At 44.2% G+C, this 17,160-nt stretch overlaps 1 protein-coding gene across 1 annotated transcript in view; it reads left to right on the top strand.

Annotated features, from left to right (window-relative positions):
- Positions 1-14,667, top strand: part of SLC1A1 (solute carrier family 1 member 1) — a 41,330-nt gene extending 26,663 nt beyond the window's left edge. The window contains exons 6-12 of the mRNA XM_028711921.2: positions 1,238-1,345; positions 2,815-2,999; positions 5,991-6,098; positions 8,125-8,247; positions 8,501-8,695; positions 10,628-10,762; positions 11,664-14,667. Of these exons, the coding sequence (XP_028567754.1) occupies positions 1,238-1,345; positions 2,815-2,999; positions 5,991-6,098; positions 8,125-8,247; positions 8,501-8,695; positions 10,628-10,762; positions 11,664-11,913 (1,104 nt within the window). The 3' untranslated portion in view covers positions 11,914-14,667. The remainder of the gene's footprint in view (positions 1-1,237; positions 1,346-2,814; positions 3,000-5,990; positions 6,099-8,124; positions 8,248-8,500; positions 8,696-10,627; positions 10,763-11,663) is intronic.
- The last annotated feature ends 2,493 nt before the right edge of the window (positions 14,668-17,160 follow it).

Here is a 17,160-nt window from a genome sequence, read left to right as displayed (position 1 = left end):
CGGGGAGGAGCAACGAGCGAGGAGCTCAGCACAGGAGCATCAGATTGGCTTTGCTGAGCTTCCTGCACCTTGCCCTTCTGCCTCTCTCTCTTGGTAAGCAGCAGGGATACTCAGGGTCAGGGAGCCAGGTGAGCAACACCACCCCACCAACCAGTGCTTTGTCGTCGTTATTTACACAGGCAACTCCCCATTTGCTTGCAGTCAGCATGCTCGCAACCACTGCTGTTTTTTTGGCACACGGGCTTGTGTGTGTTCCGCCAATGCGTGCGGTGCCTCAGAACACAACCCCTGTGTAAATGGGGAGTTGCCTCTGCTCTGTTTCACACAGGCAACTAGCCTTGTGAAATACAATGAACCCCAAAAGGGAAACATGAAACCAGAGTTTCCCAAACTTTGGTCTCCAGCTGTTTTAGGACTACAACTCCCATCTTCCCTAGGTAGCAGGACCAGTGGTCAGGGATGATGGGAACTGTAGTCCAAAAAAAACAGGTGGAGACCCAAGTTCGGAAACCCTGCATTAAACAATTACTTCATCAAACAAACTCATTATTATTATTATTATTTAGATATTTTATTGAAAAAATTCAGATATAACGCAGTAGATACAAAAAGAAGGAGAAAGGAAAAAGAACAAAACTATATGCAGATGTACAAAAAATACCCTAACCCATACATGCTTTTATAAATTTGATATTGTTATCCTAATACTGATAGAAATATTAATAGTCTGCAGCATTTTGTATAAATTCATTCCAAATATTGTCGTATTTATCCAAGCAGAGTCTATGTCTGTAAGCAGTCCGTTCGCCGGTTGCAAGTGTTATCATATTATCAATCCACTGATTAAAGGAGATCATATCTTTATTCTTCCAGTTCATCAGTATCAGCCTCTTGGCTACCATTAGAGAGCGTAAAATCCATTTTCATTGTCCTTTTGCTAACTTCCGTACAGTAGGCATAAAGAAAACCAAATCATTTATTCCATACAATGTTGGCTCTTGTTCTAACATAACCCTTCATGATGATTTCCTAATATCATATTAGGTCTTTCTATCTATGTACACATTATAATGCATCTGCACGTCAGCTGTTGTTGACATGTTGAAACCATAAATAGTATATATCAGCATACTAGGCCTCACTAAACACCTTCCACCCTGAAAAGAAGTTTAAAAAATAGTTTCCTTGTCAATCCATTATAAGCTAAGAATGTAATGTATGTTTTCTTAACTTTCAGTATAAGACCAAGCGTGTAGAAATAACGATCACAACGGAAGTAGACAAAAATGCTACTATTCCTACACCAGACCCACTCTCGACTGTACTGCCAACAGAGATTTCAAAGGTATGATTACTACTGGTTGTTGTATTGCACTGAAACTATTGAAATTATGACGAAAGGGTTAGGGTAGTAAAATTCTGCTTGTTAATGTGATAATTAATAACAGGAATTGAAAAGGATCTACTGGACCACACTGTTAAAAGACCCAAGCTTGTGGTCGAATTCTTTAAGATAATTTGTTCTCCAGAGGCTCCGCATGCAGCCTTTTAGTAGCACTACACAAACCAATACTTTCAAAACTATAACCCAGGCATTGGCATGATCCCTAGCTAACAGGACCAGTGTTCAGGGATGATGGGAATTGTAGTCCAAAACATCTGGAGGGCCGAAGGTTGCCTATGCCTGCTATAACCCAAGGAAAAAAGTAGCAAACTAATCAATAAATGGGACGCAGGTGGCACTGTGGGTTAAACCACAGAGCCTAGGACTTGCAGATCAGAAGGTCGGCAGTTCGAATCCCCGCGACGGGGTAAGCTCCCGTTGCTTGGACCCTGCTCCTGCCAACCTAGCAGTTCAAAAGCATGTCAAAGTGCAAGTAGATAAATAGGTACCGCTCCGGCGGGAAGGTAAATGGCATTTCCATGCGCTGCTCTGGTTCGCCAGAAGCGGCTTAGTCATGCTGGCCACATGACCCGGAAGCTGTATGCCAGCTCCCTCGGCCAATAAAACGAGATGAGCACCACAACCCCAGAGTCAGCCATGACTGGACCTAATGGTCAGGGGTCCCTTTACCTTTACTAACCAATAAACACCAAACAGTCTTAAGTTTCTAGAGTTTCCTGAACGAGAAAGCTGCTTAAGTTTCACAGAAACAAAATGCGTTGTTGGTATTCATATTTTATTGAAAAGATTTCAGTTTAAAGAAATATAGTGATGCAAAGAAAAAGAGAAATAAAAAGGCACAAAAATATGTAGGGGGGAGACCCACAATATACGAATATATATGAAAAATACCCGAACCCATACATTCTTTTATAAATCTGATATTATTATCCTAATACATATGGGAATATGAATAGCTCACTACATTTTGTCTAGACTCATTCCAAACACAGCCATGCCTTGGAAGTCGAATGGAATCCGTTCCGGAAGTCCATTCGACTTCCAAAACGTTCAAAAACCAAAGCGCAGCTTCTGATTGGTTGCAGGAAGCTCCTGCAGCCAATTGGAAGCGCCGCCGGACGTTCGGCTTCCAAAAATAGTTCATAAATCAGAACAGTCACTTCCGGGTTTGCGATGTTCGGAGCCAAAACGTTCGAGAACTAGGCTGTTCGACTTCCAAGGTACGACTGTATTGTCATATTTATCCAACCAAAGTCTACATCTGTAAGGTGTCCATAAGTTGCGAGTGTTATCATATTGTCGATCCATTTATTAAAGGGAATTGTATCTTTATTCTCCCAGTTCATCAATATCATCTTCTTGGCATTGTTGCTGATTGGTAACTTTTCTCCTTCACTCTCAATCTGCAGAATATAACCAAGGAATACAAAATAGTGGGTTTGTATTCCGATGGTATTAACGTTCTTGGCCTGATAGTCTTTTGCCTTGTCTTCGGAATTGTTATTGGGAAAATGGGAGAAAAGGGGAAAGTGCTGATGGACTTCTTCAATGCACTGAACGATGCCACAATGTACATAGTTCAGATAATAATGTGGTAAGTAGAATGATATCTTGCCCGTAAGTTTTGTTACTGAATTCAGGATGATAATAAAAAAGTAATTTACATAAAACTTCTTTCAGAAAGTCAACGTGATTAACAGGTTTATTCCTTGAGTTTTAAAATATTATGCATTTGGCTGTGAAAGCTCTTTCTCCCTCCCCACCTCTTTTGCTTTTCCTCTTCCCCCTCCCCTGAAAGAGGCTATTTATTCAGCTATCAAAGTTACGGAATCACTGGCGGTTGGGGACGGCATTTTTGGTATTCGTATAATTGAACCCTTGTTGCCAAAACTATGACACAGCATGGTTTCTGCTCCTAACTTTCCAAAATACATCTCTTCAGAGCTTCTAAGGTTACCAGATGCCCCTATTACCTGGGGACAGTCTCCAGATTTACAAATCAGTCCCCATACAAAATCCATTGAAGTTGACATGTGTCCCCGGATTTATTGAAAAAAATCTGGTAACCTTATCTTGACCTCCAACTACCAATGATGGTTTTTGGATGGGCTATAATAGTAAATAGCTGCTTTACTTATTGTTTACCTGATTTCAGTGTTTACCACTTATTTCCTTCCCTATACTGTAGCAGTGACACATGTGAAACCTGTGACTGTTTCTTCTGTTATTTTTGTTCTGCATTCTATTGCAATTTGCAAAATTAAAAATTACCGTATTTTTCGGACTATTGGACGCACCGGTCCATAGGACGCACCTAGATTTGGGGGGGGAAATAAAGGCAAAAAAATTTATTCCCCCCCCCGCCAGGCGCGGGGCTGGGGCGGGGAAGCCCGAGCTTCCCCCTCCCCCAGAACGGGACCCAGAGCCATGCCGAAGCTGCGCGCAGCTTTGGCATCGCTCTGGGAGCTTGCGGGGCTGGGGGAGGAGGAAGCCTTCCGCCAGCCTCCAAACCATGTCGGGAGACAGCGGGATGGCGCGCTGCGCCTCTCCCGCTGTCCCCCGAGTTTGCGGGGCTGGCGACGGGGAGGAGCAGGCTTCTCCCCCCGCCAGCCTTCTAGACAAGTCGGGGGACAGCGGGAAAGGCGCGCTGCGCCTCTCCCGCTGTCCCCCGAGTTTGCGGGGCTGGCAACGGGGAGGAGCAGGCTTCTCCCCCCGCCAGCCTTCTAGCCAAGTCGGGGGACAGCGGGAAGGGCGCGCTGCGCCTCTCCCGCTGTCCCCCGAGCTTGTGGGGCTGGCGGTGGGGCTCTCCTGAAGCCTGGAGGTTGTGGGGCTGGTGGGGGGGAGAAGCAGGCTTGCTTCTCCCACCCCCAGCCTCCAGATCAGGTCGGGGAATAGTGGGATGGCGGAGCGCCGCCATCCCGCTATTCCCCGACCTGATCTGGAGGTTGTGGGGCTGGGGGGGGGAGAAGCAGGCTTGCTTCTCCCACCCCCAGCCTCCAGATCAGGTCGGGGAATAGCGGGATGGCGGAGCGCCGCCATCCCGCTATTCCCCGACCTGATCTGGAGGTTGTGGGGCTGGGGGGGGGGGAGAAGCAGGCTTGCTCCTCCCACCCCCAGCCTCCAGATCAGGTCGGGGAATAGCGGGATGGCGGAGCGCCGCCATCCCGCTATTCCCCGACCTGATCTGGAGGTTGTGGGGCTGGGGGGGGGGAGAAGCAGGCTTGCTTCTCCCACCCCCAGCCTCCAGATCAGGTCGGGGAATAGCGGGATGGCGGAGCGCCGCCATCCCGCTATTCCCCGACCTGATCTGGAGGTTGTGGGGCTGGGGGGGGGGAGAAGCAGGCTTGCTCCTCCCACCCCCAGCCTCCAGATCAGGTCGGGGAATAGCGGGATGGCGGAGCGCCGCCATCCCGCTATTCCCCGACCTGATCTGGAGGTTGTGGGGCTGGGGGGGGGGGAGAAGCAGGCTTGCTTCTCCCACCCCCAGCCTCCAGATCAGGTCGGGGAATAGCGGGATGGCGGAGCGCCGCCATCCCGCTATTTCCCGACCTGATCTGGAGGTTGTGGGGCTGGGGGGGGGGGAGAAGCAGGCTTGCTCCTCCCACCCCCAGCCTCCAGATCAGGTCGGGGAATAGCGGGATGGCGGCGCTTCGCCATCCCCCTATCCCCCGAGCTTGTGGGGCTGGGGGGGAGAAGCAGGCTTGCTTCTCCCCCCGCCAGCCTCCAGATCAGGTCGGGGAATAGCGGGGTGGCGGCTCTGCGCCTCCCCGCTGTCCCCAGCTTTTGGGTGCAGGCTGCTGCCCGCAAGCCTTGCGAGCCCGCGGGACATCCCGCCGGGCTTGCAAGACTTGGGATAGCTTCCTGAAGCCTGGAGAGCGAGAGGGGTCGGTGCGCACGGACCCCTCTCGCTCTCCAGGCTTCAGCAAAAGCCTGCATTCGCACCATAGGACGCACACACATTTCCCCTTCATTTTTGGAGGGGAAAAAGTGCGTCCTATAGTGCGAAAAATACGGTATTATTTTTCGAAAAAGCAATGGAGTGCAGTTGAGAAAATGCACTCCCTTAGAAGCAATCTAGAATTAAATTTCTGAAAGAAAGAAAGAAAGAAAGAAAGAAAGAAAGAAAGAAAGAAAGAAAGAAAGAAAGATCACTTCTATACAGGGGCATTTCTTTTGTTTTGCAAAGGAATTCCAGCTACACAATGCAGTACTCTCTTTCTTAGCTGTCCAATGTTGATTGACTCATGGATAATTTAGCTGAGATTCCTGCAAAACAGGGGGTTGGACTCTATGATTCGATGACTTCATGTTTTGCATAATGTTTTGCATAATAGCTCAAATTATGGTGTTCATAAAATGTACCAGTCATGCTAATGTCTTTTTTTTTTTTTTTACAACACGGAAATATGTAATGGTTCATAAATACAACTTGAGAAGCAAATAATTTCAGCCACTTGCTTTCCGTTCATTGTCATATGCATGAAAAAAAAGTTGAACAAATTTGTTGTTTACCATGTTTTTATAGCGAGCTCAATGAAATAACAGTGATCATGGAATACTTTTTATGACGTTTTGTGCATTCCAGGTATATGCCGTTGGGTATTATTTTTTTGATTGCCGGAAAGATCATAGAAGTTGAAGACTGGGAGATTTTTCGCAAACTGGGTCTTTACATGGCTACTGTTCTAAGTGGGTATGTTATTCCTTGAACCGTAATAAAAATGTACTGATTTACTTTTCATTTTTAATTTATATACGATAGATCGGTTTCTTCTATAACTGGGTATGAAAGGACATTTGTTTTATAGACGTTCTAATTTCACTGTGACTTCCATTTTCTATTTCACTGGGTTCATTTTGCATAACATAAATCCCCGCATATTTTACATAAACTAAACCATGGGTAGGCAAACTAAGGCCCGGGGGCCAGATCCGGCCCAATCGCCCTTTAAATCCGGCCCACGGACGGTCTGGGTATCAGCATGTTTTTACATGAGTAGAACGTGTCCTTCTATTTAAAATGCATCTCTGGGTTGTTTGTGGGGCATAGGAATTCGTCATTCCCCCCCCAAAAAAAAATATAGTCAGGCCCCCCACAAGGTCTGAGGGACAGCAAACTGGCCCCCTGCTGAAAAGGTTTGCTGACCCCTGAACTAAACCATTCAGTATTCCATTATTACACCCATCAAAACTTATTTACACTGTTGAATTTACCTTAATGCTGCCAGTGTTTTCAAGTGTACACAATTTCCCAATATGTCGCACCTTGATGCATATGAGTAGATCATACATCAAATATATAACAATATCAAACAAAATATACAAGTATGTCACATATATGAGATATTGTGGGGAAATTTTCCAAGTCAAAAACTGCAATAGCTTGGCTGGCTTGCTATGCTTCTGGTAGGTTTTGGAACCCGTTGACAGCCCTTCCCTAATGCTTTATTGTCAGGTAAAGCGTGTTCTCCCTAACAGAGAGCATGTGTTGCGGTTGGGGGAACAAGCCACCCTGCCGTTACTGGGCAGATTTGGTGAGGAACTCAAGCCTTTAAGTGGTTAAAATTGGGTTGCTGGGGAGTTTTGATTGTTGCCAATTTGGAGGAGGGGTCAGAGTCTTTAAATACAGGGTCCAGACGTTGGACGTCCTCTTGGCCATTTTGCGCCGGATCACCCGCCCTCCCTCCCTTTAATAGGGTGGTTTTTTCTTGATCACTTGACCTTGCTATGCCTGTCATGGGGTCTTCTGCCTTGGAGCGGGGGCCTGGTAGGAATTTTGCCATCTGGCTGATTGGCTGGTGCCATTTGGTTTTTGCCTACTGCGTAGCAAATCGTCACAACTTGTAAGGTTGGCGGTTAGGCATTGGTTAAATTGGTGCTTGGAGGGGTAAGTGCCTACCCCTCCAAATGATGCGGAAAGGGAATTCCGTTAAAGGAATCCAGGGGCTTGCCATTCTTTTCGTCCTTGTCCCTGGCATTGGACTTGGGCCGTGCAAGCCCCACAGGAACATGAGGGTGAGAAGTGAGGGACTGATGCCCAGCTTCATTTTCTCGCCCAATACTTGTTTCCCACGCTGGCTTCCGTTGGTGTCCGGAAGGCCAGCTCTGTCCCTGAGGGCAAGGACAGATAGTCATAACCAATGCCTAAGCAACCACTCACATTTTTTGTATTTTGAATAAAGTTGTGGCCAAAATTATGCCAAAAACCTTAAACAAAAATTGATGTGTGAAGTGTGAATTTTTTGGGGGGTGGCATTGTGGGACTCAACACGCAATATCTGAAAGGTAAAAAAGGGGGGGTACCAGGAGGAAGTATGCATGCATGTTAGAAAGCAGCACCTTGGGATCAGGGCCATAGTGGGCGCTGTTTTGCATGCACCTCTGGGTGTGTGGGGAAAGGGAGAGTTACCTGTTGCCTGAACGTCTAGAGATCTATTGCCAATATGGACAGAAAAGCTCGATGGGCCACAATGAAGGACGATAATTCAGTGGGACTCACCTCCCCCTGTGCAAGTGGAGGGGCCGTGAGAGCCCGCAACCCCACCTCCTCCTTAAGGCGGAAGTGGCTTTCATTTTAATTTGAACAGTTTTAAAAACAGAACTAAATTTCAAAAATGGAGCTGTGATTTCTGCATTGCAAGTGGGCTGGACTAGGTGGGATCCTTCCAACTTTACAGTTCTGTGATTCTGTGATTTCCCCTCCCCCTTTTTCCCCCCAGGCTTGCAATTCATAGTATTGTGATTCTGCCGCTTATGTACTTAATAATAGTCCGGAAAAACCCATATAAATTTGCCATGGGGATGGCTCAAGCACTTTTGACAGCACTCATGATTTCCTCAAGGTAAGGATAATTTTGATTAAAAAAAAAATCTTCTCTTCATATCGAATCATCTTGGAATTAATAGAAATGAATTTAGAAATGATTAAATCTGCCCTCTGTTTTGCCGCATTAAAGTCTACATCTTAATTTCCAGTAGCCCCATAAATTGTTCTCATGCCAGATTAATAGCCATGCACATTGGCATTTTACTACTATGCTTCTTAAAGTCTTTTGTTTATTTTCTCCCCCCCCCCCCCAAATGTGTGTGATACAGTTCAGCCACTTTACCTGTCACGTTTCGCTGTGCAGAAGAAAAAAACCATGTTGACAAGAGAATTACCCGATTTGTTTTACCGGTAGGCGCTACAATCAACATGGATGGTACCGCCCTTTATGAAGCAGTGGCTGCTGTTTTTATTTCACAACTTAATGACTTAGAACTAGATATTGGCCAAATAGTGACCATTAGGTAAGAATCGTACTCTTGCATGCTTTTCAGTTCTTCTTTCCCAAGCAATGTAACTGCTGACTTTGTTGTCCAGAATGCTTCGCGCACACAAAGGTGGGCCAACTGCAACATGATCTGACATCTCACTGAAAACCTGTAGAGAACAGTGAGATCAGTCATCCCAGTGAAGGGCTAAATCAGCTGTGGAACTGAACAAAGACCGGATTTTCTGACATACCCACAGAAACTGGCATTTGACCCGTGCTTTAGGGATGAACTGAGCAGCCTAATTCTGACTCGTTTCAGCCGTAGCCCTGTGTTCTGTGGATTTACAGATGAGCATACCTATTACACAGTAGATATTGTTACACAGCAAGGGACGCGGTTGGCACTGTGGTCTAAACCGCTGAGCCTCTTGGGCTTGCCGATCGGAAGGTCAGTGGTTCGAATCCGCGCAACGGGGTGAGCTCCCGCTGCCCTGTCCCAGCTCCAGCCAACCTTGCAGTTTGAAAGCACGCCAGTGCAAGTAGATAAATAGATACCACTGTGGCGGGAAGGTAAACGGTGTTTCCATGCGCTCTAGTTTCCGTCATGGTGTCCCATTGCGCCAGTAGCAGTTTAGTCATGCTGGCCACGTGACCCGGAAAGCTGTCTGTGGACAAACGCCGGCTCCCTCGGCCTGAAAGCAAGATGAGCGCCACACCCCATAGTCACCTTTGACTGGACTAAACTGTCCAGGGGTCCTTTACCTTTTGTCACACACCACTCCTGTCTCCAGGCAGTGCAAGATTCCAGGGGTACCAAGCGTGCTTCCCAGGGTCTGTGTTTCCTTTTGGACAGTGGAGACTATGACACCTTTATGATATATGGTTTATTTACACATATATACAACCTGGGTCTAGATGGAGAAAGTTCAGAGCATTTTCATCCCAAAAGAGTCTCTTGCTTCTCCAATAAGCAGGAGAGGCTTGAGTCTCAGAACAGAGAAATCAGCCAAGCTCTCTGCCTGTCCCAGCCAGCCCACATGGTTCTCCAAATGATTTTCCTTGCTTACATCTTCCAAACTGAAAACCTACATCCCTTAAACCCCTTTTGCCTCTGCCCACTAACACACAACCGGAGGAGGCGTCCATATTCCTCTGAATTATTATTTTATTGTTCGGCTGTCTTGTCACTATGCTTTTTACTATGTTTTCACTATGTTTTTATCATTAACATTCTGTAATGTGTTTTTAATGTTATACACCGCCCTGGGAACTTTTGGCAAGGGGCAGTATATAGACTGAATAAATCATAATAATCTTTGCCCTCCCAATGACTTTCTGGGTAGGTAAATGACTCAGTCCTTACTAGCTTTCTTCCCCTTAATGTTTCCTCTTCCGGGTGCTTTCCTGAATGGGGAAAGCTGAGTCCAGCTATTTAAAGCCTGATTTTCAGTTTAGTCCTCCAAACATGGATTAATTCTAACTTTTAGACCCAAGAATTTAGAGGGGATTTAGAGCACCCGCCCCGCCCCCCAAAAAAACCTCATAGCAATATAAAATGCACTGTTTTAAAACCATTTAATCTTAATATATCAAACAGCAGACCTTGTTGTGAATGTTGTCCCACCTCCTTCCAGGCAGCTAAAATATCTTCCCTCTGGACACCACCGCTAATAAAACTTAAAATGGCTGCAGTGTTCTATGAGGCAAGAAAAGACACAGATCAATAACAAAAAACAACCTCAACTGGTATATCCCTTAGAAATCCCTTAAGATTACCAGTACTTCTTGAATTTACAATCATTCAGCAGTCGGAGTGTCCCATAAAGTCAACGTTTTTTAGGATGGTAGGGAATGTTTTTTTAAATAACAACTCTGGTTTAAAAACTTCAAGAAGTGTTTCCATAACTGCACAAGACTGAATGAAGCAGAAACATATCTGATGTCCTTTTCTTGGTTTGGGATGTAGTGTCACAGCAACAGCAGCCAGCATCGGAGCTGCAGGTGTGCCCCAGGCTGGACTAGTTACCATGGTGATTGTCCTGAGTGCCGTCGGACTGCCTGCTGAAGATGTTACTCTCATAATAGCAGTGGACTGGCTTCTGTAAGTGTCTAACCATGAATGTCTCTCGATCCTGTGACCTCAGTAATGCTAGTACAGTGGTACCTCGGGTTAAGAACTTAATTCGTTCCAGAGGTCCGTTCTTAACCTGAAACTGTTCTTAACCGGAAGCACCACTTTAGCTAATGGGGTCTCCTACTGCGGCAGCGCTGTCGCCGCGCGATTTCTGTTCTCATCCTGAAGCAAAGTTCTTACCCCGAGGTACTATTTCTGGGTTAGCGGAGTCTGTAACCTGAAGCGTATGTAACCTGAGGTACCACTGTATCCATAATAAAACATATGGGAAACCTGACAGCGTAGTATTAAAAGGTTGCCTGTGCTAGACCATTAACTTGAGAGCAGATCTGCTGTACATCTTATTATTTGTATCAAAACGTGCGACATACAAATTGCAGCCCTGCTGGGGGGGTTACTTATCCATCCGCCCAGTGTGTGGTTTAGAGGGTTCAAAGTTGAACAAATTTGAAAACGTAGAGAAAGGGTGAGGAACCTGTGGTGGATCCACAACTTCCACCATCCCTGATCTTGGGCTATGTCAGTGATGGCCAAACGTGGCCCTCCAGCTGTTTTGGGACTACAATTTCCAATTGCTGGGATCCACTTGAAAACTCAGTTCACTCTGAACTTAAAGTTCACGTTGAATTTTTGAAACGCAAATGTTAACATTTGTTCCATGGAGCTTAATTTCATATTTTTTAAAAAACTGAACTTTCAAATGTGATCTTTCCCACATTTTATTTGAGTTCTGGTTCTGTGCCATTCATGACAAAATCAGCCTTGCGAAGTGAAACACTTCGCAGAAGCAGTATAACTTTTGCCTTTGTAAAAATACAATTGGACCCAGTCAATTTGCCCGGACTGACCCAAAATGTTTATTCCATAGGGATAGATTCAGAACAATGGTGAATGTCCTCGGCGATGCCTTTGGTGCTGGAATTGTGGAGAAGCTCTCGCAAAAGGAACTGGAGCTTATGGACGTTGGTGCTGAAGTCAACATAGTGAACCCTTTTGCCCTGGACAAAGCAACGAAGGATGGCAGTGAGGAAACAGAGGCCAAGAAATCTTATGTGAATGGAGCTTTTGCTATTGATAAATCAGACACCATATCATTCACCCAGACATCACAGTTCTGAATGAAATTGACTGACAAGGGAGCCACACTGGATTAAAGGACATGGGAAGGCCCTATGTTGAGCCATATTCTGGGCCCCTCTCACTTCAGACCCCACATGCTGTATTTTTTCTTCTTTGCCTATATTCATACAGGCAAACAGGAAGACACACAACCTGTCTCACAAAACTCCCCTTCTCAGATCTGCCACAACACAGAGAGCACAGTTGTCCTGTTCCTTTTCTTGTGCAGGCTATAAGGAGATTTAAATTTTGCCCACAGCTGAGAACGTGGCCATATCACAACGGGATGGCCAACATGTTGTGTTGATTTCTTCAGGAGCCTCAGTGATAGGTATATCCTCAGCATAGATATGTTCCCTGACAAATACACAACGTCAGGGAACCCTACACAGCTGAGGCCTACACTGAAACATGCCACGGTCTTAACCTGTGCTGGCACTCTGAAGAACATCACCATGCATGAAATCATTTAGCAAACCGAAAGGATAAGTGTGTTGCTTTGAAACAGAGGCTCTGGATTTTCCTCAGCTCTTTGTTTTTGAAACATCTGATCATTGTGGGCAGATTGATCCCAGTTGCACAAATACGTATTTTCTTTTAAAGAGCCATCTCTTGAGAATTCAAGGTATCTGCTTGGAACGATCATGCTGATAAGTTGGGATAATAAACCAGAGGATATGGTTTATATCTGAAGCATAGTGCGGTGTTCCCATTCCTCTACTCTGCACATGAAATTCCTTTTTGAAAAACAAAGACTCTTCTTTTAAAAATAACTTTAAAAGGAATTCTTATTTGAAATTCCATCTCTGACATTTCTCTGCAAATCAGCACTGTGCCAAATGTTCGTTCTGGTAGCTAATTAACTGTTAGAGAAAGGAGATGAGACTGGTCCTTCAGTAAGTGTGAACTTTTAAAAAGTATGTGTATATTTTTTTTAAAAATAAACTATATAGTATGGAAATTGGAAATTACTACAAAAGAGCTTTCATTTTCATGTTTTCTTTTACACCATAATTTATAGCAAGAACATATCTGGACTTCAAATGCTAAGTCAATCATAACAGCTTTGCTGTAAATTGAAACTCTCATAATTTAGCTTTCATCATTTATTAGTCCTCTTTTGGAAGTGGCAAGAAGTAACTTCAGAGCTACCAGTATTTATCAGCTCCAGGGAAAACAGATAAAAATAAACCGCATAGCTATTCATGACATAGCTTGTCGACATTTTATGCTTTCAAGAATATACCCACTGAATAATTGCTAGTGGTTAGCTGAGTGTCAGTTTGCCTGCTTCTTACTTTCATTTTATAATTTAATCTGAAAGCTTGCAGTGGCCAATATGATAGGCCTCATGACAAGAAAAACCCAAACTTTAAAGCAGCCCTCGAATGGTGAAGAACAAATATTAGCATTTTACAAGTGTTCATAGCATAGCGGAGACATATTTTCATATCGGCTACATGGGCGTGGCTTTTTTATCAAACCATTCCATAATGTTAAACATTTTATTTAATACTTATACCAGGTATTTTAATGGTGCACTTTTTCCTGCAATGAAAATTATTGCAAACTATTTCGAATGCACATCATTTGTCGGCTACCTGACTTGAAACACAGACTAAAATTAAGAGAGAATACCTTTTCTTTTCTTTTTTTGTAAATAAGCTTGTGTTAAACCGAAAAATATGCACTTAATTGCTATCAAGAAAAATAAAAATTTCTGTAGCATTAGACAAACTCGGTCTTACACTTTTGTATTCAGTAAATAAGCCAGGATATGTGCCAAAGACAACTGAAACAAACAAACAAAATCACATCTAGCATACATTTTGATAAATTGCACCTTAACTGAGAGGCATAATACTGTATGTATTTAAATATTATAAGCTAAAAATGCAATGTGCATACAAAGTGAAAGTGTTGATATGTTTATACAAAATGAAGGCGTGTACAGTGTAAATTAGTTCTTTATCTTGTGCACAATTATTTTTTAAAATATATTTGTACAGCTTTGCTACTGCTAGAGACAGAAAAACATCCAGAGCCAGTGGTACTTGTTCTTTTCTTTGCAGCTTTCTTTCTGTAACTCGTCCTTTCACCACTGTACATGTTGCCTTTCTTTCATCTGAATAAACAGTCATCCTGCCTTCAAACTATCCCTGCTCCACATCTGTATGCAGACTTCTCCCTGGGAACAAATACATCACGTGGGCTCATCTGTTCTAGCTGTTAAACTAGAATGGAAGAAAAACAAGGTCTGGTTTTTCTGAAGCTGGTTTTGCCAGAGTAGCCCTGATAAATATCACAAGGCTATTCCAGAGTGAGTTGTGGCTGGGACCCGTGTTTCCTTGCGACCCGTAAACGTGATTTATTATTAAGTCACCTATATTATAGCAGGTACTTATAAATCAAATGAAACAATGATGTATCAGTCCTCAGGCTCACGACCGAGACCTAAAGATAAGAGCTTTGGAAACTGGAAGCTCGGGACTAGTATCCAAAATGTGCTTTGGCTGTAGCAAACCCAAGCAATCTGACAATAAACAATAGCGTTAGTCACATAATATGCATATTTAAATCAGGTTGACTGTTTTGATTGTACTTACGTTTCTGTGAACTGCTTGGGGGGGGGTTCCTTTGGGGATCGAAGGATGAGACGGAAATTAAATAATACTACTATATCTGTTAATCTTCTAGATTTCTCGTGGTTATGCCCATGTGGAATAAATCGTGTACAGCATCATGAACTATGATCATCGTGTACTTTCATTCTTCCTACTTGTCGAGGTACCGGAAAAGCACATCTAATGGGTTACACACAAGTATATTGGGGCTTTACTAAAAGACGTATGCAGAAAGATCCATGTGCACAACAGAGCCATTTGCAGTATTTTCCTCAACAGCAGTTTCCTGTGTGTGTAGCGGGCATGGCTTATCTTGTGAAGCAGAAAAGTTCAAGTTGTGTACAGTGGTACCTCTGGTTGCGAACAGGATCCGTTCTGGAGGCCCGTTCACAACATGAAAAGAGCACAACCTGAAGCGCCGTATCTGTGCAGGTGTGCGGTGTGATTTGGCATTTGTGCGCATGCATGAAGTGCGATTTAGCGCTTGTGCGCATTCACGAGCGGCAAAACCTGGAAGTAACCCTTTCCGGTACTTCCGGGTCGCCATGGGACATAACCTGAAAAAACGTAACATGAAGCAAACGTAACATGAGGTATGACTGTATAAAGCTGATGCACAAAAACAAGTTCATGAACAAGTGCAACATGACTTGCTGGAGAAGGACCACTAACTCCCTAGCGTCACTGGAAAAACTCTTTCAGTTTGTTGATTATTAATGAGTTGGCCAGGAATCAATACAATATCATGAGTCTTGAGAGGAATGTGTGCCTGCTTAGGTTCACAACTATAATTAATTTTCATTGAAGCTACTAGACATTACCACATGATAACTGAGTATTTTAAGTTTCTATCAAGCAGTCATATGGTATTAACCGTTCATGCGAATAAGTGTGTTGAGGGCAGCCAGCAATTTTTCCACAGGTGGAAGATCACAGTTTTGGTTTAGTTATCCCCTTTATAACCAAAATGTGTCAAGAGTACATTTAAAATATTAAAAAGCTTGTCTCCTTTGTGTACACATGACCTGATTTATTCCCAACGTAAGCCAATTTAATTTAAACAGTGTTTGGCACAAATTACTAGGGCAGATTCCAAAACTGCTTGGAATAGTTGAGTATGCATTTGTTTTAGTGCTATATTGACAATTTGTTTTCTAACTTGACAAATTTGATAAAACTGCATTAAAGTTTTCAGAGATGTCACCCTAAACCCAGTGACCATGACATTCTGACGTGTGGGCATGAAGTTCATAGTCTGACACTCAACACTGTGACCTGGTTCAGATGTAACACTTTCCTCTACAAGAGTTTGAACACATCTGCATGACAGAGTGGTGCATGCACTAGTTATCTCCCGCTTGGACTACTGCAACGCACTTCACCTTTGCAGGTGACCCGGAAACTGCAATTAATCCAGAATGCGGCAGCTAGACTGGGAGTGGCTGCCGGAACCACATAACACCAGTCCTGAGAGATCTGAATTGGCTCACAGTACGTTTCCGGGCACAATTCAAAGTGTTGGTGCTGCCCTTTAAAGCCCTAAACAGCCTCGGTTCTGTATACCTGAAGGAGCGTCTCCACCCCCATCGTTCTGCCCGGACACTGAGGTCCAGTTCCGAGGGCCTTCTGGCGGTTCCCTCATTGCGAGAAGTGAGGTTACAGGGAACCAGGCAAAGGGCCTTTTCGGTAGTGGCGCCCACCCTGTGGAACACCCTTCAGATGTGAAGGAAATAAGTAGCTATCCTATTTTTAAAAGACATCTGAAGGCAGCCCTGTTCAGGGAAGTTTTTAATATTTAACGCTGTATTGTTTTTAATACTTGATTGGGAGCCGCCCAGAGTGGCTGGGGAAACTCAGCCAGATGGGCGGGGTATAAATAATATATCATCATCATCATCATCATCATTATTATTATTATTATCTTGCATTTTCAACTACGTATTGGCATTTTGTACTTTCACTGAAACCAGGATCTGCCATTAAAACTAACTATGCTTCCAGTTTCGTAGTGGCCATTCTGGGAGAGGGGGTGTGGGAAGAGAAAGTATATGAGGCCAAGGTTCATCTACACAGCAGCAAGCTATGATCTGGTGTGATCTCCAAACATAGCCAGTACGCTGCTACAAAGGTCTGTCTAAAGTCACTTCTGAAATAGCATTTTGTGCTCATGGATTACCATTTTAAATGTATCGTGTGAGGGGAAATGTTCCATAGGATTTAAAATCCACATACGCTTTTCAAAGAAGCATCTATGGAAAGGACCAGACAGAAAACTAGGGATCTATTTAGAAAGAGTTATCATCCCATATAATACGTCACATTATCTCTTCAAAATCACAGTCCATTGGCCCAGAATGTTTCACCAGGAGCTCTGCTATAGACATCATAAAACAGTGATAAAAATGCAGTGGTGCCCCGCAAGACGAATGCCTCGCAAGACGGAAAACCCGCTAGACGAAAGGGTTTTCCGTTTTTGAGTTGCTTCGCAAGACGATTTTCCCTATGGGCTTGCTTCGCAAGACGAAACGTCTTGCTAGTCTTGCGATTTCCCCCCCGCTTCCCCCCCTTTTTCTAAGCCGCTAAGCCGCTAATAGCCTTTTAGCAGCTAAGCCGCTAAGCCTT

This window comes from Podarcis muralis, chromosome 17 (genome assembly GCF_964188315.1).
Source record: "Podarcis muralis chromosome 17, rPodMur119.hap1.1, whole genome shotgun sequence".
NCBI classification, from domain to species: domain Eukaryota; kingdom Metazoa; phylum Chordata; class Lepidosauria; order Squamata; family Lacertidae; genus Podarcis; species Podarcis muralis.
Note: the sequence above shows the minus strand (reverse complement) of the source record. Positions and strands in the feature narration are given on the sequence as shown.